The 25222-nt window shown below is 52.8% G+C and overlaps 2 protein-coding genes and 1 long non-coding RNA gene across 7 annotated transcripts in view; 2 read left to right on the forward strand and 1 right to left on the reverse strand.

Moving 5' to 3' along the window:
• Positions 1-18687, forward strand: part of RAB11FIP5 (RAB11 family interacting protein 5) — a 43066-nt gene extending 24379 nt beyond the window's left edge. Inside the window, exons 4-6 of one of the 4 annotated variants that reach the window (XM_037388182.1) lie at positions 4442-7036; positions 12752-12941; positions 14228-18687. In XM_037388182.1, coding sequence (XP_037244079.1) covers positions 4442-7036; positions 12752-12941; positions 14228-14437 — 2995 coding nt within the window. In that variant the 3' untranslated portion in view covers positions 14438-18687. Of the gene's footprint in view, positions 1-1870; positions 2418-4441; positions 7037-12751; positions 12942-14227 lie in introns of those variants that run through there. The other 3 variants (XM_037388191.1, XM_037388199.1, XM_037388205.1) reach the window with 3 other exon arrangements.
• On the reverse strand, positions 18202-23515 carry LOC119148263. Its single transcript, XR_005104350.1, has 2 exons — positions 23459-23515; positions 18202-19145 (listed from the first exon to the last, which is right to left on the reverse strand). It is a non-coding gene; the product is annotated as an uncharacterized LOC119148263 (long non-coding RNA).
• A 188-nt stretch (positions 23516-23703) lies between these two features.
• The window catches only part of SFXN5 (sideroflexin 5), a 104238-nt gene continuing 102719 nt past the window's right edge, over positions 23704-25222 (forward strand). Inside the window, exon 1 of one of the 2 annotated variants that reach the window (XM_037388228.1) lies at positions 23704-23839. In XM_037388228.1, coding sequence (XP_037244125.1) covers positions 23783-23839 — 57 coding nt within the window. In that variant the 5' untranslated portion in view covers positions 23704-23782. The remainder of the gene's footprint in view (positions 23840-25222) is intronic. The other variant, XM_037388237.1, reaches the window with a different exon arrangement.

Consider the following 25222-nt stretch of genomic DNA (forward strand, 5'->3'; position numbering starts at 1 on the left):
ATAGACTTTCCATCAGGGGGTTGCTCAGCAATATTTTATTTCCCCCCGCCCCTTCCTGAGAGGCTAAAATGCTTCTGTGAAGTGCTGCCAAACAAATAAATGAGGGCAGAAAGGTACCCACTATTTATTTTGGCTGGTGGAGCTGCGTGCTGGGGTACTTGGAGGAGGAGGGTGAGTCAGCATTTCAATGCAGCAAAGATCTTTGGTCAGGCTGCTGCAAGCGGAGGTTTCCCTCTAGAGGAATACACTGTCCTTGGCTCCTTGTTTCGCTGAGCATCCTTCTTCGGAGGGGACAAACAGGGCTTTTTGTGGGCTGGGTTATTCGTGGGAAGAGCAGGTCTGTTGCCAGCACTGGGCTGGTAACCAAAACTGGATGCTTATCCTGAGGAAAGGGGTTGAATGATGGTGGTGCAATAGGTGCTTTGAAAAGCCAGGGGAAAGACGTGGGTGCTGCTGCCTAGAGTTTATGGCTGAGAGTGGTTTGTGCAGCCCCTGAGCAAGCCTTGGTGAGTCCCAGCAGGAATGGGGACAGAAAGGAAACTTCAGTTAGGGGTTTTGGAGGAGGAAAACCAGAATCCAACAAAAAAAGGAGATGGATTTAAGTTCTGTCTTTATATCTTTAGCCTGGCCTGGGCTGCACATGCTGGGGGAGGATCATACTGGACCGCTGCCTGGCAGGGGAGAGATTTGGGTCCTCCTGTGCTGGAGCCACATTGCTTCTTGTTTCCTTCCCTCCCAAGAAAAGATTCATGTTCACCCACCTTGTTTCCCAGGCAGAGTACAACCTTCATTTTGCTGCATCCTGACACTGATGTGTAGATCATGACTGGCATGGGGCAGTCAGGGGCTTGCTGAAAGCACCATCTCAATCCCTGGTGGCCCAGACTGCATAGGCAGCAGCTTGGGGCTAGGACCAGATCACTGGTGTGGCTGAGAGCTGCTCTTTCTCAGCAGGTCCAGCACCCTGTGAGCCCTGTCATGACTTGGGGAAGGAAGACAGGGTCGTCTTGGGTGGGTTTAAAGAGACCTTGAAGCTGTTCCTCCACCTGTGCATGTGGGGATCACTGCAATTCAGGGCACTGTCCATTGCGTCTGCCTGGGTGAGGGGCTGCTCTGGCATCAGCCATCCCTGGGGGAAGGAACTTCAACCACTCATTCTTCTGGCAGCTGTGAAGGTCGTTAGTAGCAGGCACTCATTAGAAGCCTGAAGCTGATAAATGCTCTGTAGCCATTTAATAATGCCAGAGCCCAGCGGAGATGGCTGGATCGGGCCTTGGTTGCTCTTACTCAGCACTTAACGCTGTATAAGCAGAGTGTCAAATGAGGTATCTTAATCTGGACCGAAAACATTAAAGCGATTGCTAGCAAGAAGGAGGAATCGCAGAAGCAAGCAGAGGTGGGGCGGTGGCGTGTGCCATTTGCAGCTGCCCTGAGATTGTGGTGTTTTAGCTTGGACTGTGCCACCTTCCCTTTCCATCTGGAAAGGAAAATTTGCCGTGTTTTACCCTGTTCCACCACAGATAAAACCCATTTGTGGATCTTGTGAACTCACCTGGCTGGACCCTGGGTCACAGGCAGCTGTGCTTCTCTTCTTGAGAGCTTAAATTTGAGGGTGGTTAGAGAAAAAGGTCAATTTGCAGCAGGTGGCAGCGGACAGGAGCCTGTGCCTCCAGCGTGTGTGTTCAGCAGAGGAGCATAGAGCTGCCCCGCAGCTGCAGGCATTTGTCTGCACCTTCTGTATTCAGAAAACCAGAAGAATTGAGGGAATCTGTCAGTACGAGCCATAGGCTTGAGATCTTCGGCACAGGTAACACCAAACAGCGGTGACAGAGAGCTGGGCAGTGATGGGCTGCCCTGTTGCCTTGTCCAGATGCTGTTGTGCTGCACCGCTGCTGCCTCCTGGATGGTCTTCTACAGAACAGCGATGATGCCCAGTGGATTGTCTGGAGTGGGTCTTGTGCTGGAGGAAGTGTTCAGATGCAGAGCACCCCAACCGCACGCCTGTCTGCAGGTCACAGCATGCCCGGAGAGGCTGACTTCCAAGCAGAGAGCAGCTGCCGGTCTCTCTGGGATGGTTTGTGCCTAAAGGTACATCACCTTCTCCATCAGCTTCTCCCATCACTTCTGGAGATTTTCTGTGCTTCCTGAGAGCTCAGAACACCTGGGAAGAGTTATCTCCTGTGGAGGTGTGTGCCCAGCTGCCTGCAGCGGGTTTTCCCACCCTGCTACATGCCAGCGATCCGAACTGGGAGATGATGCAGAGACACTGTGGAGCAGTGTGGGGATGGGGACAGGCACCTGTGCCACGGTCACCACTGCTGCTTAGTGACAGCAGGAGAGGGCACCCACGAGCTGTCTCTGCCCGCAGCACCAAGTGAGCTGCAGGTTTGAGTTGAAATAAAGGTTTCATGGCTTTTTTTTTCTTTTTTTCTAGTTCTGCTAAGTCGTATCTCCTGTAGTGTCTGATGGGTGCTGGAGTTGAGCCTGTTGTGCTCAGCCACTTGCTGTGTGTGTTACCTACCTAAAAACTGGGATGGGGGGACTTTGGTGGCATTGATTGCATAAATAGGCACCTTTCCAAGATAGCCACTCAGAAGATGATGTGTGAGGCGGGCTTTGAAGGTGCCAGAAGTGGGGAGAAGTGGGTCCTGCTGTGCTGCTGCAATGTGCATGGGTTCCTGCCCATCTGTGCATCACTCGTGGTCCAAAGTGTGCCACTGGCACGTAACTCTGCCTGCTTTAAAAGCAACTGATGCTGACTGCACCTTTACACATCATTAACTTTTGCCTCAAGATGGCATTTTTGCGCTTTAAAATGTGTCGCAGGCTTTTTGTACATTCATAATAACAGATGAAAATAGTTGTCTGAGCAACTTTGCCGTTTGACAGCATGTTGACCATGATCTTCTAGTGCTGCCTGTGATCCTTACCAGCCACATGGGTGAGGTAGGGAAATAATTGTGATGTAGCCCTAGGGCTGGACATACCCTGTGTATATTGGCAAAGCAATTACTTTATTCGTTCCTTGTTAAACTTTGATATGCCCAGTGCTGGCTGATCAATGTCCATGTTTCTCCCAAACCAAGACTGGGCTCTCTTTGAAGCTCAGCTGTCATGGCCAATGCAGAAGGAAGTAATCCTGCCAGCTCAGTTACGGGGCAGTGCAGCCACACGTGCCAGTGCTGGGTGCCTCCATCCTGGGGTTGGGATTGCTCTTGGCATGGGTGAGTCAGGGGCACAGGGGTTCAGGAGGGAGCACAACAATCAGAGCACCAGCTGAGGTGTGGGGTCTTCACACTGCACCCTTCGTGATGTGAAAAACCCCAAGACAGCCAGTCCTGGCTTTATGAAGCTTCCCTGGGGGTAGCGATGCACATTGCTGAGGGAGTTCTCAAAGGAAGATTGATGAAATCCCAAAGAAAGGTCAGTGTAGTCCCTCTTGAAAAGGCAGCAAAGAACTGTCTGCCTGACTTGGGGCAAGGTGCAGGAGAGTGACAGTCTGAATTTGAGATGTGCTGAGTCCCTTCCTCCTTCTTGTGGTCCCCCATGGGGTTTCAGGCATCTCTGAATCTCTGGCCAGAAGTGATGTGATGAAGGGTGTGCAGGGAGGCTGGACCACATCGTGGCCCCATGCTTCCTCCTGCTTAACTCTTGTTCCTTGGCTGCCTGCAGCCGTGCTACCCTCTGTCCTGTGTAGGGGGGAGCTCCGCATCTGCTGTTGCTGTGATATGTTGCCAAACAAGTAATGAGGCACTGGTGTAAACTGGGAAAGACTTATTCCTGCATGCTCTTACTGGCTCAAGTAACCCTGACCCAAGATCCCAGCTGGGCAGCCTGCCCTTGGTACGCACCAGTGTTGGGACAAAAAAAAATGAGCTGAGTCCTTGGGCTGCAGGAGGTGGGAAAAATCTTGTGGGCCTCTGAGTCTTAGGGCTTGCTAAGGCAGAGAGGGGAAATTCGCAGGGCTGTTGTAGAAGAAGGACTGCCCTTTCCTTTTTATTGTGCATGCCCTTTCCATGCCTTGACTCCATAATCATTGCTCTGCCTAACGAGAGGAGAGTATGTATTTGATCATTGCATTGCTTTGAACCGAAGCGTTTGTAGTGTGTGTGGTGTATGCTTACAGCGCTGTCACAGCATTAACCAGGAGGACTGTTTTGTCTTCCCTCCACAGCCTGGAAGTGTCTCCTCAGGTAGAAACCAGCTCAGATGCTCCTTCTCATTTTCCTCCCTGCTCCCCTGCCCAGTTTCCTCCTGCTGCTGTAGCCCATCTCGCTAGCATGCCCAGCGCTAACCTCTCTCCCGCTATTGGAGACAGTCAGTCTGGATGCTTGTCCCCTACCAACCCATTCCTCAACTCCCTGCAGAGCAATCCGTTCTTTGAGGACCTCCTCGCTGACCAGGTACTAAATTCTCCTTCACCTACTCACTTTTTCTCTAGTTTCCCGTCTGAGCCGCATGCTTCAACAGAGGTCGCTGGGAGCTTTTATTCTTCTGAGGATTGCAGTCCCTCTGCCTCCCTAAGACATAAAGATCCAGAGAGGGAGTCTCCAGCCAAAAGCGTTTGTGTCCCTGTTCCAGAAACTACTCCCCTATCACAAGGAGACCTTCCTTCTCCAGACAAGAAACCTGTGGTCCCTCCTCCACTCTCAGAGTGGGACGATACCTTCGATGCCTTTGCGACCAGCAGGCTTAAGCCAGAATTGAAGAAGGAAAACTTCTTTGCTTCGGTGGCAGCAGAGGGCATGGCTTTCATCGACGATCCTGGTGCAGCCAGCCCCACAGAAAGATTAGCCGAGCCAACTCATGAGAAGGGGACAAAGGTATTTGAAAAGGCTGATCCACAAATCAGCAGAGAAATGCCTTCAACTCTACGGTCTTGGACAAATTTCTCCAGTTTAGATGTGGGGGCAAACTTGGTGAGCACAACCCAGGAAGCGACTGTGATAGAGGATGTGCTGAGCCCTGTGTCTGCAGGGTCAATGGGAGGGAGGAGGAAAAGCAGCACGCCTACAGTTTGGACAGCTGCATTTGCATCGGGAAGCCCAGGGGACAAAGAGGCTTCAGCATCACTGATTGCTGAAAATAGTGCTAGGGAGGAAGGGGACAGTAATGAGGAGGAACACTCTAGTGCAGGAACAAATGGATGGATGACCATAGCCACTGAAACTGCTCCTGACCTGTCAGAGAGCACCCAAAGTGTGGCTGAGCAGGAGCCTGTGGGTCAGGATAGCGCATTTGGCCCACGACCAGCCTTCCTCGGTGAAGGCACCTTTGAAGCGAAAAGTGGACCTTGTGCTGCCGCTTGTGTGTTGCCCAGAAGCACCTTCACCTCCGAAACCCTGCCAGGCAGCAACGTGGTGGCTGTGCCCCCACGGGTGCTTGCAGATGTGGCACCACGACAGTTCCCTCTGGTCCCCAAGCCAGGGATGGAGCCCCAGGGTGCTGGCAGCGAGGAGGAAACATTCGACATACGGACTTCAATCTACCGGCTCCAGGCTACCATGCGGCTTGAGGCCAGTGAAAACCGTGTAAAACTCAGCTCCGACATTTGCGAGAGGCATGTTGTCCTCTCTCAGTGGACAGATACCAGAGAGAGAGAGGAGATGGCAGCAGGCTCAGCCATGCCACCCCCCAAACCTCCGAGGTGGTTTGCAGCTGCAGGAGGCAGAGGGGATGATGATGATGATGAGGATGCTTGTGACCCACAACTGAGGCAGCAAGGCAGCGAGGAACGACGGGAAGACACAGAAGGCCCCAAGGCAGACACGGAGGTGCCGAGGAGCCATCTGAGCAGTGAGCCCTCTGTCCCAGTGTCTCCCAACCCACCTGCACTGGGAGTAGACATAGCTGAAACCAGGAGCGAGTTCCCAGTCTCTAAGGATGCTGAATCTGCTGCTACGGACTCAGCAGCTAATTTGGAGGTGGCAGCTGACAAGGTGGCAAAAGGGGACACTTCTCTGGGGGAAGACCAGTCAGAGATGAATGAGATGGATGTGGCTGAGCAGTTTGAGACTTGCCCATCGAAGTTCTTCCTAGACGGATTAGGCCAGTCAGGTGCTAAGGAGAGCTGGAGCCAGCCAGGTTTATCCCCTCTGATGGGGGCCACAGACAGTGCTGACTGGGACATGGCCTCCAAGCAGGAGCTGTTCCCTGAGGAGCTCAGGATGTCAGGACTAAACCAACCTTCCAAGCTAGACTTGGGTCAGTCGGAAATCTTCTGGACGGCTCTGGAAGAGCAGGAGGCAGCCGGTCACCCTGTGGGTGTTGGCTCGGCGGTGCGACCCCAAAGGTTAGCGCATGGGGAGAGTCCACCCCAGCTGGAGCCGGCATGGGATGATGGTGAGAGGCGGCACGAGCCAGTGGCTGGTCCCACCAGGCAAGCAGGAGGCCAGCCTGAGCCTTTTGCCTCCATGGCAGTGGTCAGCCCTCCCCAGGAGGCAGAGCAGGGCAGACCCCCAGCCAGTGAGCCCGAGGGGCCATTGCACCAGTTCTCAGCAGACAGCAGGATAGACTTCAAGAAGGCTGATTTCTGGAAGCCAGATAGGGTGGAGGAGAGGCACAAGCAAGACGCTTCAGCCTCCAGAAATCCCTTTGCTCCAGCACTCAGCCCAAATACCCCAAGCAATCCCTTTGTGGAGAAGGCACCAGACCCTCTCCCTGTTGAAGCTGTGCTGCCCAAAAAGCTTGATCAGGGCGGCTTCAGCTTCACCAACCTCCACGAGGAAGCCCTTGGGCAAGGCTTCCAGTCCACTAACCTTCCCGGGGACCCGCTAAGCAAGCCTCCTTTCCTGCATGTGAACCAGCCCTTGGCCTTCTCCACCCCTTTCCTTGTGGCTGCAACTAACCCTAAACAGTTTGATTTCCCTTCCCCTGTTGCGTGCCCCGCGAGCAGTGGGGTCCCTGCCGCGACCAGCCGCGCAGCTGCCCAGCCCTGCCCTTTGCCGCAGTCCGGTGACACACAAGCTTCAGCGCTCGTGGTTTTGCCCAGGGAGACACAGCCAGCTGAGAAGCCCTTTTTCCAGCAGACAACCAGGTGAGCACTCCGGGGAAGGCGAAGGGTGTGTATTTGGTAGAGGTGAACCCTGTCTCCCTTCTGCTTTTATTAGGACGCCAATGAGTGGACCCTGGCTTAGTGTCAGCAGCTCACGGTTGTGCTGACTCCAAGGAGGCCACTCCACAGGTTGCTGCAGGTCCTCTTCCCTCACCTTCCCGTGGTCCCAGAGAGTCTAGCCTGAACAGCTTGAAGCCTTGGCTTTCTTGGATCACGGTGGGGAATGGCCATTGGTGTCCTGTGTTTGTCCTAAAGTAGGGCAAACAGTTTGACACATCCAGGTCCTGCCCCAGCTGAAAATTCAGCCACAGCAGAACTGCATCCACATTTCACTCGATGCTAATTTTTGCTCCCATCTTCCTGTGCTTGCAAAATAGGTGCCTTTTCCATGTCTGCCAGGAGAGCTTCCAGCCATTAATGGTCTCACAGGTTCCTTCATGGCATGTGCATAGCTACTGCCCCTTCCCTTTTCATTAATTCAGCTTTGGTTTCTTTCCTTTTTAAATGACCGTCAGGTACTAAAAACCTTCTTCTCTCCATAGCGGGGGGGGGGGGGGGGCGGGGGGGGGGGTAGTAGTTTCACCAGGGTGGTGGCAAAATGCTGTTCTCCCTTCCCACCTGCCGAGATGCCCGTTGGTTATGAAGCAAGTGGGACTTAGCTTGGAGGATAATGGGAATAGGAAGGGGGGTTACCGTGGTGGTGCATCAGGGGAAAGAAGGGGCTGTTCCTTCTCCCAGGTCAGTCTTGAGCTTGTAGAAATGCTGTGAAGTGGAGAAAGATGCTGAGTTTAGGGCATGGGGTCTTGCTCTGTGTCCTTCAGGTCATCTAGTTTTCCTGGTACATCTTCCCCTGGTCTGCCTGGGCAGGAGGAGATTGTCGTGGGCTCAGTCTGCCCAGAGTATCAAGGATTGAGCTCTTAGAGTTTACATGGGGACCCAGGTCTTCTAGCAGTGATTTCTTTGATCAGCCTCACTCCTGCAACAGAAGGCAAATGGGGCTTCATGGGGGCACTGAAAAATGATAAAATCCTGTCTGGCTCAAGAATAATATTGGTCATGGCCCTGGGGAGAGAGAGGGCAGGAGGATGGGGACAGCAGAAGTTAGCTGAGCTCCAGTCCTTCTTGCCCATGGGGATCCTTCCTTGGCTTGAGTTTGGGTTTGACGTTTAAAATGACCTCGGGAGCAAAGACCAGCAAGAGATGGGTCTGATAGCTGAGGGTTTTTTCTTTATTGAGGCCAGGTCTTCAAACTGTTCTTAATTGGATTATTCATCCTCCAGCAGATAACCTTGTTCAAAATCTGCAGATAGAGAGTATACAGAAATCTCCTGAATTTTGTGGATGTTTGTTACATTTCATGGAAGGAGAAGTGTCCTGCAATCCCAAAGGGTGAAATTAGGCAATGAGAGAAGTATGGTCCCAGGACCCTCTATGTCAATGGTACATGCTCACAGTCACCTTCAGGCTTGACTGTGCATCCATCCAAGGCCTGACGGGCTCTTGGGAGGAAAGTGGGCTTGGACCCAAGAGCTGGTTGTCATGTCAGTGCTGGCTTCTGTCATGATACATATCTGAGAAGTCCTTGAACATCTCTGCTCTGGTTTCTCTACCTGTAAAACATGGATGGTTTGGATACGTGCTGCTGGGATTGATGAACCTTTGAAAGAGTTACCTTTGAAGACTTCCTGAGGTCTCTGTGGAAGGCTCTGAGGTTCTGCACTACTTTATAAGACTGGGGAGATGTGACTAATTGTCATGTGGGGAGAGAGGAAGACTGGAAGGGTCCTTTTCCAGGTCCCCATGGTGATGCTTCCCTGTCCTGGAATCATCTCCTGTTAGGACGGCACACAGACAAAGAAAAGATACGGTAGGAAAAAGGACAGACTTCGAACTTAGAACAGGCATTAAGGCTTAGCTAGGACAAAAGTGTCTTCCTCCGGTGAAGGAGGAGCTGGTATCTGGCGTGGATTATTGAGAGTCTGGTGTGCTGGGGTTATGTGCCCTCCTTGGGAGGGATGGAAGCTGGGTGTGGGGTCCCATGTCTTCATGGTGAGTGAGATGTCCCATGTCACTGGTGAGTGGCCAGAGGGCTCTCTGCTGGTCATCTTGTTCAAGATGGCAAGTCAAGTGGTAGACCTGTGTATCTGAGTGACACCTCCTGCCTAGTCTGGCTGAGGCACTGCCTGGTCACAATGACCACCTGTTGGGATTAGATTTGCAGGTCTTTCCTCTCTCTCCTGCGGTGAGAGATGGCTCTTGCCACAAAACTAGTGTTTCTGGGGTAAGGTGTGTTCTCAGAGCATCAGTTGCATCACTCAAGTGTATGGAGGCTCCCTTTCTGCTCTCTGGGGAAGAGTGGGATGCTGCCTTCACCACTGGGAAGGTATCTCAGGTCACATCCCCCAGTACAGGTGGGACCTAAAGGACAGACCATGACAGTGCCTTGGGGACTCTGCTGTCTCGGAGGAGCCCAGCAGTTGTGCAGCTCCTTTCCCATCAGTTGGGAACTCAGATGTGTGACTGTTGCAGGATGTCATGGTACTTGTGACATCCCCAATCCTGTTACCAACAAGTGCTGAGGTGGTATTGATGCACATTGCTTTGTGCCTTCCTGATGTCAGGAGTGCAGCAGAATTGTTCTGTCCTGAAAACAAGGTTCCAGATTAAATCATATGCCAGTCTGTGTGATCTAAATGTAATCCTTGTGGAGCCCTTGCAGCTCAGTGAGTGGCTGCCACATCTACATACAGACCTGGGGGAAGAGCTGCTGATCCTGCATTCGGTCATTCACTTTCTGCACAGAGGTCTGGCCCTCAGGTGCTGTGTGCTGCTGCAGGCACAGCGGCTTGCCCACGAGAGACTGGTTTTCTTGGATTTGTCCTTTGTTGTGTTGTTGCTCTGTGAGAAGCATTTTAATGGGATGGTGAAGACTTTAATTTCTGAGTTGCTGCAGGGGGATCCCCCCCCAGTTTTTTGCTGTGCTCAGCAGTGACCTCAGGAGTGTCAGTGAAAGCTGTGCTGTGACACAGCAAGGCTTGCCCAGAGAGGGGCTGGGCTATGCCACTCAGCAACCCTGAGATGTTTCATCTTGAATGTAATAAGCTTCATCGTAGACTCTCACCGTGAGCAACTAATTCTGCTCTCAAGTTCATATTCATTGACCGGCAGATGGAGGCAGGTCCAACTTCTTGGCAGATCCATCAGGACTTCAGACATGGCTATAAGGCATGAAGCAACCTCTGCTCCCCTGGAAGTAACTGGTGCCAGCCATCCTGGGGCGGGACACAGGTGGAGGAATGCCTCCTGCTTTTGGATCCTCTTGGATCTCGGACAAGTCGAGGGGGCAGAGCCCCTGTTTTGCTCAGCAGAAGCTCTGTGCACCCTACCCTCTCAGCAGGAAAGAATGGGATAAGATTTTTTTAAATATAAATACCTTTTCCTGCTCTGCAGGAATTAATGTATTCCCACTGGCAATGGGGCTGAAAGCTGCCTGTGCCCAGACTTGCAGTGGGAAGTGTCCCCTGCTTTCAGAATGCATCCAAGCTATCCCACTAGCATCCCAAGGCTGTTGCTGGTCTTCGTTCTGTAGAGTGGCCTTGGTAAGTTTGGTTCAGAAGAGCTCCCCTTCAGAGGTTTAAAATAGTTTGAGTGTTCATGATGGCCAGTCAGTGCCCTACAGACCTCTTGTTTAGGGGTCTCAGTCTCCTGTTTCAGCAGCCATACTTTTCTGGTCTTAGTCTTTACGCTTGCTGTGGGGATGCATGAGGCGACTGTGGCATTTGGGGCTGCTTATCTTCAGACCTGGCTGTGAGGAGCAGTCCTGGAGGCTCCCCTGGAGCTCTACTTCCCAGACACTGTTTTGAGGAATGGTGGAAGTCCTGCTGTGGTACGAGAGCTGTCTTCCCCAGATTCTGCAGTGAGCCCCACTCATTTTGGGCTAGGAAGGGAGCTAGCAGTGGTTCAAGCAAGCAAACTCAATACTTCTGGTTTTTCAAAGGATTTGAGAATGACAGTTTTTCAGGATCTGTGTATGGCCTCTGGTCCAGTTCACCCTCACCCCATTTTACATCGTAACAGACAGACAACTGCACAACTGTTTGTAATATGGTACCATGGTGTTTCTAGTTCTGCTGGTGAAGGTTTGGTCCACGGTGGAGAGCTCTTGAGGCTGATGTGCAGAACAGCAACTTCTCCAGCCCGTGACACTGGGACTCCTATTTAGGTTCATGGGATTCCTCTCCATCCTTTCAAGCTGCCCAGGAACTGTGGGCTCTGTTCACATGCTTGGACAGCTTTGACAAAGGATGTTGATCCTTTGGCTTGTTGGAGCTGGTTTGTGGCTACCATTGCTGTTCTCTCCTAGCAAGTGGTGACAGGAGGCATCATCGTGGTTGAAGAGGACTTCTAGACATGCCCTGTGAGCACGATGGGGAGACCGCTTGGTACGTCCTGATCCCATCACCATTGACAAGGCATGAGGACACCAGCCTTGAGGACTTGAGCCACCCACCTGATACCTTGTATGATGTTGCCTTTGTCCCAGCCTCACCCATCATCTCTGTCCTGGAGCAGGGTTGGAAGCCACCTGCTCTGCTTTCAAAATGGAAATAAAATCAAGCACTTACAGCACAAGCTGGACTTGGGAGGCATCTCTCCCAGCCTGGCTAATGGCTCACACAGTGACTGTGGGTGCTGTTCCTCCTCCCACAACCTGTCCTACCAACACCCTGAGGTCCCCATTTGTAAAGAGCTCCTGCGAGCAAGATGTCCCCCTTCCCCTGCAGCACTATTTGGATGCACAGCAGTTGGGATTATCACCCTTTGCAGGGTGGCTGCTTCATCTGATGAGCACAGAGGCTTTGCAGACCTCCTGAGTAGATTTTACGATCTTTTCATTCTGAGTATGGTGTGCAGGTCTGCTTGTTGTGTGCAGGAAGGAAGCGTCAGGTCACTTCTCTTTCCATCATGCTGAAAAGCAAACATACTTTAAGCCCAGAAACAATCTTCTGGGTGAAGAGTGAGGCAAAACTGAATGAAAATGTAATTCCCCCTACAATGACAGAGAAGGTGCATTTGGACACAATCTCCTCACCCTCCCTTTTGGCTGCTGGAGGGGGACAAATTCTGTGGTGTCTTCCAGGCAGGTGGAGTCCAGATTTTGGGCTGAGGCAGTGCAGGAACTGATGCATAGTGGTGCAGGAGCATCCCTGAAGCAGCAGTTGTGACCACAGACAGTAATCTGGGGGGTCCTGGGTAGCAAAATGCCCCTCTGTGCAGTGGATGTAGCAGCCTCCTGTTACATTGGACCTGGCTTAGATTTCCCCAGCTGTACTAATGCCAGGCAGCTGGGAGTTTTGACCCACAGCACTCCCAGTGTGGACTGAGCAACACAGGCGTGGGCATGGGGATCTGTTCTGTATCTCAGCCGAACACATGTCCTGGGGCTCCTTATCTCATCTCTGGGCAGATATGGTGCTGGAGAGCGCTGTGGGCTGCCTGCGCTGTAGGATGCTCACTCTCCTTTCTGTCTACAGAGCAGGCAAGCTTTGAGCAACACAGACACAGAGAATTTAGCTGTGTGGAGCTGATTAAATTTGATAAGTGGGTCCCATCCCCATAAAAACTATAGGGAGAGCTAGCAGCATCACTCCTCAGCTTGGGAGGGTGTTAACTGTCCAGCCTTCTTGTTCTCCTTAGTCCTCACCCAGTGAAACCCATCACTGCTGCGGTGCAAGAGGTCTCCAGTGAGAAGAAGCAGCAGCACAGGTCCAGCCTGACGACTGCTCTGAGCAATGGCCTGGAGAAGCTGAAGACTGTCACCACAAGCAGTGTCCAGCCTGTGGCCCTGTCCTCTCAGCCGGAGAAAACAGACTCAAAGAAGTTAAAGGTAGGAACCTACCACTGAGGTGAGAGCTGCGTTCCCACCTGCTTGAGATGGTCTGTAGTTGGTGACAAAAGTGCAGAAAACTGCCGTTGGAGGATGTGGAACGGGTTCCTGCCACAGTGTGAGCAGAACCATGTGTATTAACGCTGACATCCTGAATCCTGGTTGCCCAGCCTCCTGCTGGCCTCCCTTCCTCCATGACCTGATCTTTGGACCTTCTCACCCCATCATTCTTCTCCTATTGCTTGCCTTGATTTGGGGTTTTTATTGTACAGTGTGTGAGTGAATGTCTGGTTATCCACAAGACGTGAAAGGTGGAGGATGTGATAGCTCCCTGATTGAAGGCCTGAAGTGTTTTTTTTCTCCTGGCAGAGGCAGAGGGAAAGTGCTTCCTGGAGCCTTGCTCAAATGCTGCTTGCCTGGCTGTATTTCAAATGCTGGCGTGTTGAGGCATGCCAAATACCTGTGTGGTATGTCTGAGGGCACGGTCTCATGAGATGCCTTCTCCTTCCCTTTGTCTACTGCCACTCTGTTTGCCTGACTTGACATGTAAAATGCTGCTGCTGGGGTTCATCTGAGTGGAAGGACAAGCATGAGCTTGGTGCCCCCAGAAAGCCCTTTGTGGTGCCGCAGGTAGTTCAGGTTGTGGGTTACAAGCATTTAAACTTTCCTGGGACAAGGTCTGTCTGGGGCCTGCTCCCCTGTGCTGCTCCAGCCTGTCTGGCAGCCCCAGCTCTGCTGGGAGACCTGACTCCCCCAGGGCTCTCGTCCTCTGGGAGCTCCTGGAGGGTTTTTTGGTTCTCAATTCTCCTCTTCTGCCATCATCCAGGCCTGCGGCTGGAGGACTGGGGAAGGGGAAAGCCCCAGAAAAGGGGGAGTAGCTAATGGCAGGCCTCATTATGCCAGGCTAAAGGGCTCTGTTGTGCCCATGCCCTTAGCTTTTAACTGTTGGGGGAGAGAGGTTTGACACAGTCTTTGTGGAAGCTTTTGTAAGTGGTTCACTCAGCTGGTAGAAGTGCTCCGTGGTCACCTCTAGCCATAAGGAGGAGGCTGGATGTCTGGGCAGCTGCTTTGTCTCCAGTATTTTTGGGTGACTGCATGGCATGTGGGAAAGCTGCTTTGTAAAGACAGGACTTGAGAGCTGCACAATGTCTCAGGCTCATCAGGTCAGATCTGAAAAGAAGACAAACACAGAAAATGTGATTGCTTTGGTTGTTGCTGCATCTTGCAGATGCTAAAGGGAGCAGCAGTTTTGACTCACTGAATGTTCCTCTTGGTTTCTACCACAGGATCCCACCATACTGGACCAGTCAGCCAAGTATTATCACTTGACCCATGATGAACTCATCCAGCTCCTGCTGCAGAGAGAGAAGGAGCTGAGCAAGAAGGAGGAGCACATCCATGAACTAGAGAACTACATTGACCAGCTGCTGGTACGCATCATGGAACAGTCTCCCACGCTCCTCCAGATCCCGCTGGGGGAAAGCAAGACCAAGTAACCTCTCCCCAGAGACCAGCCTCACTTGCCTAGAGCACTTCTCCAATAAACACGCTGCAAACGTCCCTGCACCCCCGGCTCCTCTTACAAGAGGGCTCCAGTGGCTTCTGTTCACCGAGTTTAGCAGGAAAGGTTATCTGCTCCTTCCCAGCCCAAGCTTATCCCAGCTCTGGCTCCAGGGAGCTATAGGGTGATAGGCTGTCATCCACCCTATGGGGAGGAGCAGAGCCCTCCACCTGAGGCCAATGCCTCCTTAGGTTCCTGTCATTGTGACCAAGTGGCATCTTTTCAGGCACTCGTCCTGCCAATGCTTTAAGTGGTCCACAGACATTTGAGAACTGGAAACCAACCACCTTGCCCACGTCTTCATCCTGCTACTGCTGCTCTTCTGCCCATACGCTTCCATATCTCTTTTCTCTGAAGTGGTGTACCCTGGCTGAGGGATGGTGTTAAATTGGTTGATGACATCAGGGATGCTTAAACTGAGCAAGGCTCTACCAGCATGTTACTGTTCGCTGAGCAGGCTCAGCAGGGCAGTGAGGGGAAGGGACTACTATTGGATGCCTCTTTCCCTTCTTTCCCCCTGTGTTGTACCCCCAAATGAAGGGTCCCCATCTGAAGAGCTATCTCCAATTTGTGCCGGGACCTGACCACGTGGGAGATGCTACACAAAGTGACAGTGCTGGAGTTGGAGGCTGTAAAGGACTCAAGGCGACATCACTGCCTGACCGTGAGCGGTGTTGGTTCCTTTGCTGCCTGCACACAGAGTCATGATGCTGCCTCAGTTACCCAGCTCAAAACTGAACTTGCAGTATGGAAGAAGGGCCAGTGCTGGTTTGTGCACCAGTAACACTGCAGGAGATCTTCTGGCACACCACCCAACCTGTCACCGGGCTGTCTGGCACCAGTGTGCCCTGGGGGGACTCCTGTATGCATAAACCACAGCTGAATTTTCTACTCAGTATTATGCTTCCCCCTTTCCCGCATCCACAGGAGTTCCTTTCCACTGGCTGCCCACCACCACTGACTTTGTGTTGTCTTTCTCAATGCAACAGGAAGATGCCATCGGGACCGAAGCTCGTGTGCAGAGAAGGATGTCTGACTGCCTGGCCACCTCTATGCATGACATCCTGCTAGGTCAGGTGTAGAGAGCTTCACAAGCATCGTGGCCTCTACCACTTGCAATAAAGCTCACTACCGTCAGGCATCCATCAAACACCCTCTGTCAAAGCTAGCTATTCAGTAATCGCTGCAGACCCCCTTCAAGCCAGCATTAGTACCAAACACCGCTTGAATTGTATTGCATCTACATGCCAGCGTCAGATTTCTGGCAGCTTGGGCACGCCCTTAGGCATTGTAGGCCAGCTCTCTCAGGAGTTGAATGCTTCTTGCTGATGTTCAGTGACCGTCTAAAAGCCTCCAAGTTATGCAGTTTAAAAACCATAGATGGTGTTAGCCTGAGGTTGGTGAGTGATGCTCCTGGCCACTCTGCAGTACAGTGCAGCTTTTGATTTGGAGATGCTATGGAAGGGTATAGGAAGGAGGTTGCTCCCTCTCTTGTTCTGCCAGGATTTGGGCTAGAGAAGGTGCCTCTGCAGGTGGAGGGTCAGTTGGTGTGGAATTTGAGCGTCTTGACATGTAAGGCATGTTCTCTCTCCTGCACATCTCCTTGCCAAAGTTACTGGATTCTTTTAAAACCTTCATATTCTTTTCTGCTTACTTGCTTCAATGTATATATGAGTTTGAAAAATCGTGCCTTTTGCAATAGGACAGTAGCAGTTTCCTACCAAAAAAGGCTCTGAAATCCAGTTCTTAGTTCAATGCAACCCATCTTGGGCAGCTTTCTTTTCTCTTTGCCTGCTAATTTGAACTAGGTGAATTTCTTTTTAAACACAGGCAGCACAGCCTTTCCACCCTGTGCACAGGTTGCTTTTGGTTTTTAGCAGTTCTGTCAGCTCACGTCACATGGGAAGTAGAGGTATTAAGAGATGACACTTTGGGGAGAGCAGGCCAAAATGTTCCAAAATACAGCTGGATAAAGACATGCTCCAAGTCTGAGACTGGAGAAGCAGGCTGTTGGGGTAGGAGCTATGGGGAGAAAAGGAGATCTGGTGTCGCTGTCATTGACAGTGGTCCTATCTAGCCTGTAGACCATCATATAAGGAGGAGGTTTTGTTACCTGGGAAGATACTGGCCACGAGCCTTTTGTTCCCACCTGCCTTTGCCCCTAGTAGGAAATAATCTGGGGTTTTGCCCTTCTCTACCTGCATCTTTACGTTCCTCTTCCCTGTGTAAGTCTCAGGTGTGGGGACTTTGTTTCTGGTGTAAGAAAGACATGAAGGTCTGAGAGGAAGGTGTTTCTCCCATTTTAGAAAGTACCAGAAACCTTTCTCTGCCTATATAATCAAAAGATCCCATGGCCTGAGAACTAGATTCCCTTTCTGGGTGCCTGTCTCTCATGGAGAAGCTCTCCCTGTTACCTGAAGGTGGGCAGGGAGGCGTTGCAGACAGCTAGAAAGCAGTCCGGTGTCACAAGAGTGGTGTGGCGTGGCATGAGAAGGAGGGCTGGGCAAAGGGGCAGCCGCACCGATGGGCAGGGGCACTGAGCGTTGAAGGCTTACGTCTCACAGGTGCTAATAAGGGGGAGAGCCAAAATCTCACATGAGAGCCAGGGGCCTAGGCTGGCTTTCCACTTCCTGAAAAATTTCTGCTTCCTGGGACTTGGGCCCCAGTAGCGATTGGCGTTGTAGGTGCTCCCCACACACAAGTGCCAATGTTTATAAGGATCTTGCTGTACCTCCTCCCTCTTCCATCGAGTTTCACCACCTCCCTAATTCCCTCTCTGCCTTAGTCAGCTCTGCCTTTTTTTTTTTCTCCAAAGCTTGAATGTTATGCACTTGAATATGTAAAGTTAATCTCAGAGCTATGGCAGGCTGTATCTGGTGTACGGCCTTTTCAGCAATACGTGCTTCCTCCCATCACCTGCCTCCGTTGCGGTGGAGCAGCACAGTCCTCGAACTGCCTTCTGCCATGGGAGCCTGTGCCATCTCGGGGGAGGCTGGAGCAAGCGGAGCTAAAACACTCTTCTTGCCGTGACTTTATGATAGCGGAGTGTCTCCAAAGGCTGAAGCAGGGGTATGGCACGCATACCTTGGCATCACATGTGAGACAGAGGCTACGGCAAAAAAAAAAAATGGTGATGACAGCAGAGGCTGCCCTGATCTTTTGTGCCTGTCCTTGAGCGTTTAGAAGTCCAGAGGTGTCTACAAATGACAACGTGTGCTTAGGAAAAGGCAACTTAAAGATGCTTCTGTCTTCGTTCTCTGTTTCTCTGCCCCACTGCCCTGCAAATGTGTGGGTTTTTTCCCCACGCACAATTTTTATTCCCTGCATAAGAGAAGCAAGCTTTGTCACACCACACAGCAGCACTAAGCTGGAGTCTGTATAATTTTTTTGTTAAAACCTCTTAAGTTACCAGGGGAAAATGGTTTTGAGGACCTAGATATTTTCTCATTGGGGAGGGGTGAGAGGAAGAAGCTGGGGAAACGTTCTCAAGTTTTTCATGTACCAAATATCCATATTTAGTGATTTATTTGCAAAAACAGGGAGGTGAGCGGCACTTTGGTCTGTGTGCAGCGTAACACTCCGAGGTCTGTTGCTCTTTGCTGAACCGGGCAAAAAAAAAAAAAGAGTTTTGATGGGCCAGCAGCAGCTTTTCACTGGTTCTGTTTTAAACATGGCCCTAACAAGGCCTCCATGTTCTTGCCTCCTGGTCTGTCTGTCTCTCCTTGCTCAAGCTGTTTCACAAGGTCTTCCGCAGGGTGCTGTTGCTCACAGCTGTGCTCTGCCTTTGTTGTCAGCCCACAGCTGGGTTTCTTGCTTTTAAAGAACTCTGGCCAAGTGATTTATTTTTGCCTTGACTGGCTCTTCTGGCCCAGAGTCACGGGCCAGGAGAACCACAGAGGTGTGTCCTTAAACTGGAACAAACCTGAAGGGATGTCATGTAGACTCAGCCTTACGACTTGTCTGTGAAGAAACCGCTGTGTGTTTTGTGTTATAAACGCGGGGTGGAAAAACATCCCAAAATGGGAGAGGTAAGCACTGGGGTTTTTGGAGTTGTTGATTTCCCCGTGCAGGAAGGGGTTCTGCGTGTTTCGTGTTTTAATAGTTGCAACTAATGTTTATAAAGAGCTTGTTATTTACGTTTTAAGCACTTTAAAAAAATAATAAAAGTTGTTCAAGCTGTTCCTAGATACTTCTGCTTTATTGACAACAGCGTCTGTGCTGATAGCATTTGGACAGTGAGTGACATTTATCTGTTTATTTTCTGAAGTAGGATGACGGTGGCCAACTTCTCCAGCAGCTTTTCCAGCATTGTTAACAGTCCCCACGCTCCCACCGGCATGCGGTGGCTGCTGGGGGTGGAAGTGTTGCATCTTTGCCTTGAGTTCCTCCCTGAATATTGCTCCTGCCTCAGCTGATTTGTGCACCCAAAGGGTTTAAGCTCCTCTGAGCTTTCTTACTTGTGCTTTACTGTCGTGTTGTGTGCTGAGCAGCCGCAGGAGCCTGGCTCCGGTGGCCTGGCTGCCCTGGGGGATCAGATATGCTGGCAGCTCCCTTACTGCTCACCGTTGTTGACTTTGCCCCTGTGTAGCATTCCTGAGGATTTGTGGGAAATCAGCAGCTGAGTGGAGGAGAGCTGCAGCATGCTGGAAGAAGAAGAAAGGAGAGCCTCGTGTCACAGCTTAGACAGTGGAGAGTTCAGCCTCAGGGTGCCCAGTGAGGACACGCGGCTCCATCAGTGCCACTGCTCACAGGACAGGCAGCTCTCACCTGCTGCTGGTGGGCACAGCACTTCGTGCCTGCCCCTCCGTGCAGACCTTGCCCAGCACAGCCCTGATCCCCAGCCCAGACCTTTGCCTCCAGCTCATCTGCCCTAATCCCAGCCACCTGTTCCACCGCTCTGCTGTTTTCCTTCTCAAGGCCTGCTGCTTTCTTCATTCGTGCCTTGTCCCTCAAAAAAAAATTAACTCCCCTTAAGCTTCGATAAATGACTTTGCTGCTCCAACAGAAGAGTTTCGTTAGCTCTAATCCCGGTTTATTTTTCATCCAGCTGGATGGCAGGCCGTTACTGAGCTCAGCACCTGTCAGGGGGGATCACGTTAGCCCTGAGAGCCTGGATGGGCTGGGGGGAGAATGTTTGGCATGCTGCTTCGCAGGATCGGGGTGCTGAACTGTGACCTTCTGAAAGACTATCCTAAGAAAAGCTGGCCTGAGGCAACTGGGCGAGCATGGGCTTCCCCGGGCTGCAGAGGTGCAGGGGTGTAAGCAGAGCAGCAGCCTTGGGGAGGCTGGGGGCACTGGAGGCTGTCAGCTCAGAAAAAAGGGAGATTTTAAGACCCTAGTCCTGCTATAACAGCCATGCATGATCAGATCTCTCTGCCTGCTTGAAGGCTTAAGCGCAGGCTTGGGAGTGATGCAAATAATTCCCATTGCTGCAAGAACTGGGTTTGCTGTTCAGAGCCTGAGTTTTCTGCCTGCCACAAGTTTTTCTTAAAATCTGGTTTTACAGATGGAAGCTAATGAGAAGTGTTCCTGTGACTTTCTCCCCAAGCCAGCAGGCAGCCCAGCCCCACATCCAGCTGTCATGTGTGGGGTGGCTGTCTGAGACCCCCAAATCTCCTTCGGCGTGGGGTGTTTTACCTTGGCTGGGCACTGGGTGCCCCCCCAGCCGCTCTGGCTCTGTGACTGCCCTCAGCTGGGCCCAGGGAGATGTAACGGTCAGAGTAGGGTAATGAGAAAGAAAACCAAAACTTAAAAACATCTTCCCCCTGACCCCTCCTGGGCCCAACTCCACTCCGGAATTCTCTCCCTTCTCGCACCAGTGGTGCAGGGGGACAGGGAGTGGGGTCTGCAATCAGTCCCTCACCACTTCAGGCATGGCCCCCCAGCAGCATGGGTCCCCGGGGGACCACAGGCCCTGCCAGGAGCGGCTCCAGTGCGGGCTGCCTGTGGGTCACAGCCCACTTCGGGCACACCCTGCCCCAGCGTGGGGTCCTACCTGGGCTGTGTGTGGGGGGGTGAGCTGCTCCCCCGGGGCTCCCCTGGCCGGGCTGGGGGGCACAGCCTGCCTGGGCGAGGGCTGCCCTGCAGGCTGGGGGGCACCTCTGCTCTGGTGCCTGGAGCTGCTCTGGCTTCCTGGGTCCCTGCCCTGGGGGCTTGTGGGGCTGCTGCTCTCCCCCTGGCTCGCTCCTCTCTCCGGCTGCAGTTCCACACTTTTCCCCCCCCATCTTAAATCCGTGCCCCCGAGCAATGCCAGCGTGGCTGTCTGGGAGCCGACTGGCATTGGCTCCCTGCGTAGGGCATCGGGGAACCTTCTGGCAGCTTCTTACAGAAACCGCCCTGCAGCCCCCCTGCTATGAAAACCCGGCCATGCAAAGCAAACCCAACATACTCGGTTTCTAGACAAGCTCACTCAACAGCTGGGGTGCTTGTTCCTCCCCCCAAACAAAATGGAAAGAAATGTCATTGTTGACTTAACAGTTGTTGATCTGGAGAAGCAACCCCCCCCTCCTTCTTCCTAAAACCGGGGAAATGCGAGTTGTCAGTCTAAATGGATCTGGTTAGACTGGTATCAGCCAAAGAATTGATATTCTTTCTGGTATTTAACCAAAAAAGTGATAGTCTTATGTCACTCCAAATGTGGTTTTAGATAAACAGATTCTCTCCCCTCTGTTGTTACAAAACATTTCGTGTGTCAACATTAGGGATTGTATCAATTATCTGGCTCTAGCTGTGATGGGAGGGAGGGGGATTTCCCTTGTGTAGAAACAGAGGGATTTGGGTTATCATCCATATTTATTGGAAAGATTTTGCTGCGTTGTGAAGTACAGGATGAAACCTTTAGAAAAGGAAGAGTTGCCTTGTAAAGCATTAGTCACAGCAAAATGATTTTATTTTGCCTCTCATGTAGGGCTCCCAAATGGTGTTAGACCCTGCCTAGGAGAAACCAAACCCTGCCCTGGTGGCACAGCTGGGCTAGCTGGCAGCAAGCAGTCCCTAGCCTGCACTGCAGCCACTTTAAAGCAAAGCAAAGCAAACCATTACCAGTACATGGACCAGTGGGTATTCTCTGGCACGCAGGATTTGTTGTTGGACCAGATCTTTGCTCATCATCTATGTGTTCCTGAGGAGAGTTGCGTTTTCATGCTTGCACACAAGAAGGCAGGGAGAAGGCAAACAGCAGAGGCAATGCTGGGTGCCAGCAGCCTGTAACCCTGAGGGAGCAGGCTGGTGCAGCACAGGAAGGAACTTGATTTTTAAGGAACAAGAAATGAGAAAATGACACTTCTTTGTTCTGGTGGAAGCTCCTGCCTCGTAGCAGGGCAAGGGGTAGGTATGTGCACCTTGGTGTGCAGTCTCAGGGTGTGTGTTACAGTGTCTGCCCCCACGGTGGATTAAAGCCCTGGTAAAACATGGTTCACCTCTTCCCACGTAACCCAAGTGACACCACAGGACTCCCGGCCTCAAGAAAACATGGCCAAGGGGCAGGGGCTGTGAGGCAGCGGGCGGCCTGAGACCAGGCAGCAAGGCAGCACCAGGCTCGGGGCATGGCACAAGCTCCCTGCCCTGGCAGCAGCTGGTGGAGCTTCTCACTCACCGAGCAGCCAGCTGTGATGGGGTAAGTGCTTTGGTCACAACCAGAGTTATTGTACTTGTGGCAGGCTCTGCACCGGGCCCCTCTGCTGCCCCTTTTCTACCTGAAGGTGCAGAAGATTGAGATTCGGTGAAGGGGATCAGTGGTGAATTAGCCTAAAAACGGAAACTGGTTTTGCAGATGGAAAGAGAGCGGGGGAAAAAAATCAGCACCATATCCATAAAGCATCCCCACAGCAAAATGTTATGATGTTTTCCCCCTATAGCAAAAAATAAGGGTTTTTTTTATTCAGTTATATTGTTTAATTCCTTCTTAGACAGAAAATCTGTTTCTGACCTGCTCTATAATGTTGGCTTTACTTCTGCTGCGCCAAGCCTTCCTTTTATACCCTGACAGCCCTTCCTGCTTCATCTGCATCTCTAGTCTATTTGCTGGCCCTTTGCTCTTCCTTGGAGAATTGATCCTAATCCTCCAAACAATTTCACCAGCATTTGAAAGGCCAGACACTTCTTACTCCACTGATCTAGAGAACAGGATTCTGGAGATCGCTTTGTATGCACCCCTTCTGCCCCCAGCCCCACACAACCTTGCCTTGATCTCCACAAATTGTAACACTGAGGAAGCAGACAAGTCTGCATCAAAGAAAACTTATTGCCAGGTTTCCTATTCTTTATTTTTAATCATGTATTTTAAAGGTCAATAGCAATTGTTAGGCTCCCATCATTGTAAGAATATGTATTTCTGCAAGGAAATTATGAAATTTGAGGTTTTTTTCAGAAGCTTTGGGGCTTTTACCTTTCTACGTGTTATTATTTGCTGAAACAATTTCAGAATTAAGGCAAACATCTGCTTTCCATGTCATGTTCCCGCACATCCTCTGTCACCACATGTATTCTGTCGTGCAGGTTTCATTTGCATACAAAAAAGGAAGAACATTTTGGAGGGAGTTCCTTGTAGTCAGAAACGTGTGCCCCGAGGTGTATGTGCTTCTACGGCAGGAAAAACGGAGCTCTGTCATCTGGGCATTGCCAGTTGCCTCAGACATCTCTGTTAGTTGCTAAATTCATCTGTTATGTCACAAAAAGGAGAACAGCAAAGGAGCAGCAGGAACTGAGGCAGGGGAAGACTCACATATGCTGTGTGTGGTCCTCGCAGAGCCCTGACGCCTTGTGGGATTACACTGTAAGGGAGCAGTACGGATGCCCTGCTGTACTCAAACCCTTTGGCCGCTCCCTCGGGGCCTCACGCTACCCTCAAGCAGCGGCAGCCTGGACAGAGGGCGCCACCGCTGGCGCAGAGTGGAAGCACGTCGCACAACCCTCCCGCCCTGAGGAAAGCCCCCTCTCCCCCGCTGCCCTCACCCACCTCTGGGGATTCTCCTCAGTGGGCTCGCCTCAGCTTCCCGCCAAACCCCACTTCCCGTCGTGCCCCTGGCCGCGCCCCGCTGCGGACTCCATTTCCCATGACGCCCCGCGCCACTGCTCGCTCCCCATTGGCTGGCGGGGGGGCCTCGATCCCGCCGCTCGGACTCCGCCTCCCGTGAGGCGCCGGGCGCCGGCGGACTGCACGTCCCGGCATGCCCCGCGGGAGCTGCGGTGGGCCGCGGCCAATGAGGGCGGTGGCGCCGCAAGGGGCGGGCCCGGCGCCGGGGGAGGCTGTTTAAAGTGGCGCCTGCGGCGCGCGAAGGGAATGGCGGAGCCGGCGGACTATCCCCCGTTCCAGCTGGGGAAGCCCCGCTTCGAGCAGGTACCGCCGGTGGAGGGAGGGGGACGGGACGGGACAGGGAGCGGCGGCGGGAGCTGCCCCCCCTCCGCCTCCCCGCCGCGGATGGCATCGTGTGCCCCCCTGCCCTCCCCCCCTTTTCGCCGCCGTGAGGCGAGACCCCCTGCTCCTCTGCCCCCGCCCTCCCCCGGGACGGCGCGCTGATTGGTGCGCAGCCCCCCTGCGGTTGGGCGGCACAGCTGTCACTCAGAGCCACCGCCCTCCGCCTCGCGGCGGCGCCCGCGGCGGGCGGTGATTGGCGCGTCCCGCCGTGCCCCTGTGGCTCGGGGCGGGGTGTGTGTGTGGGGTGTGAAGGGCCGGGACGGCGGGTTCGAGCCGCTCCTTGGGCAGTAGGGCTGGGTCGGGGTCCCGGTGCCAGCGCTCGGCGCGGCCTCGTCCTTCCCTTCTCCCCGGTGGGATGGTGCGAGGGCTGGGCCCTGCCCCGGGGTGGCGGCGAGCCTGAGGTCGCGGGGATGTGAGGAGCTGCCCCGGGAGGGAGCAGGGCCTGCAGGGCAGGGCGGGGGGTGGTGGGGGGGGACCGGTGGGTGTAGGGGCAAGGGCTGCACCCGAGTGGGCGCTTTGGCCCCCTCACAACCGGCTGGCCATGCTGCGGGTTCACGTGGCCGCCTCCGCGGTGTTGAGGCGGTGGTTAGGCAGGGGCTGACGCGAAGTGGAGTCGTGTGGGGTGTCTGAGGTGGCTGCTGAGGAAGTGTGGCTCGCAATGACCGGTGAGGTGAGGAAGCGGCAGCCGTGCTGCCGGGCCTGGTACCTACTGATGACGGAATGGTGAGGAAGGGCTGTGGTCCACAGCAGCTGTCCCCCAGTGAGGAGAGCAGGTGCAGGGCTCCAAGCAGCTCATCCCCGCTGCTGCTTTCCACAGCCTCCCTTTGCAAGTGCTCACAGGGTCTCTGTCATTGCACAGCTGATATGGACTGCTCTTGGTTCTCGTGGAGCTGTGTCAGGCTGACAAAAAGTTTGTAAAACCTCCTTCAGTTGCTTTTCAGCAGGGCAGGACTCCTCTGGAGAAGAATAAGCCATTGCAATTGCCAAATCAGGAATGAGTAGCAAAGTCTGCTCATTAATAGGTGTGTGTCCCCCCTTGCTACTGGGGCAATCTCCAAGGAGACTCTTTTCCCACCATTCGTGCAAAATCTGTACGGGACTGCTGTTTGCCAACCATCTGACTTGCTAATTGCAGCTTGCAGAGCTTGGCTTGACCAAAGCCATGCATTTGGGTTGCTGAGAAGTCCAGTTGTTGATTTTTCCCTGGGGGGGGCAGCTCTCAGGTGGTGGATCTATGTGCCTTTCCCCCCACTGCCTTATCCCTGGATGGGAGGTCATGGGGGAACCTCCTTGGAGTGACAGTTT

Source organism: Falco rusticolus, chromosome 1 (assembly GCF_015220075.1).
Source record: "Falco rusticolus isolate bFalRus1 chromosome 1, bFalRus1.pri, whole genome shotgun sequence".
NCBI classification, from domain to species: domain Eukaryota; kingdom Metazoa; phylum Chordata; class Aves; order Falconiformes; family Falconidae; genus Falco; species Falco rusticolus.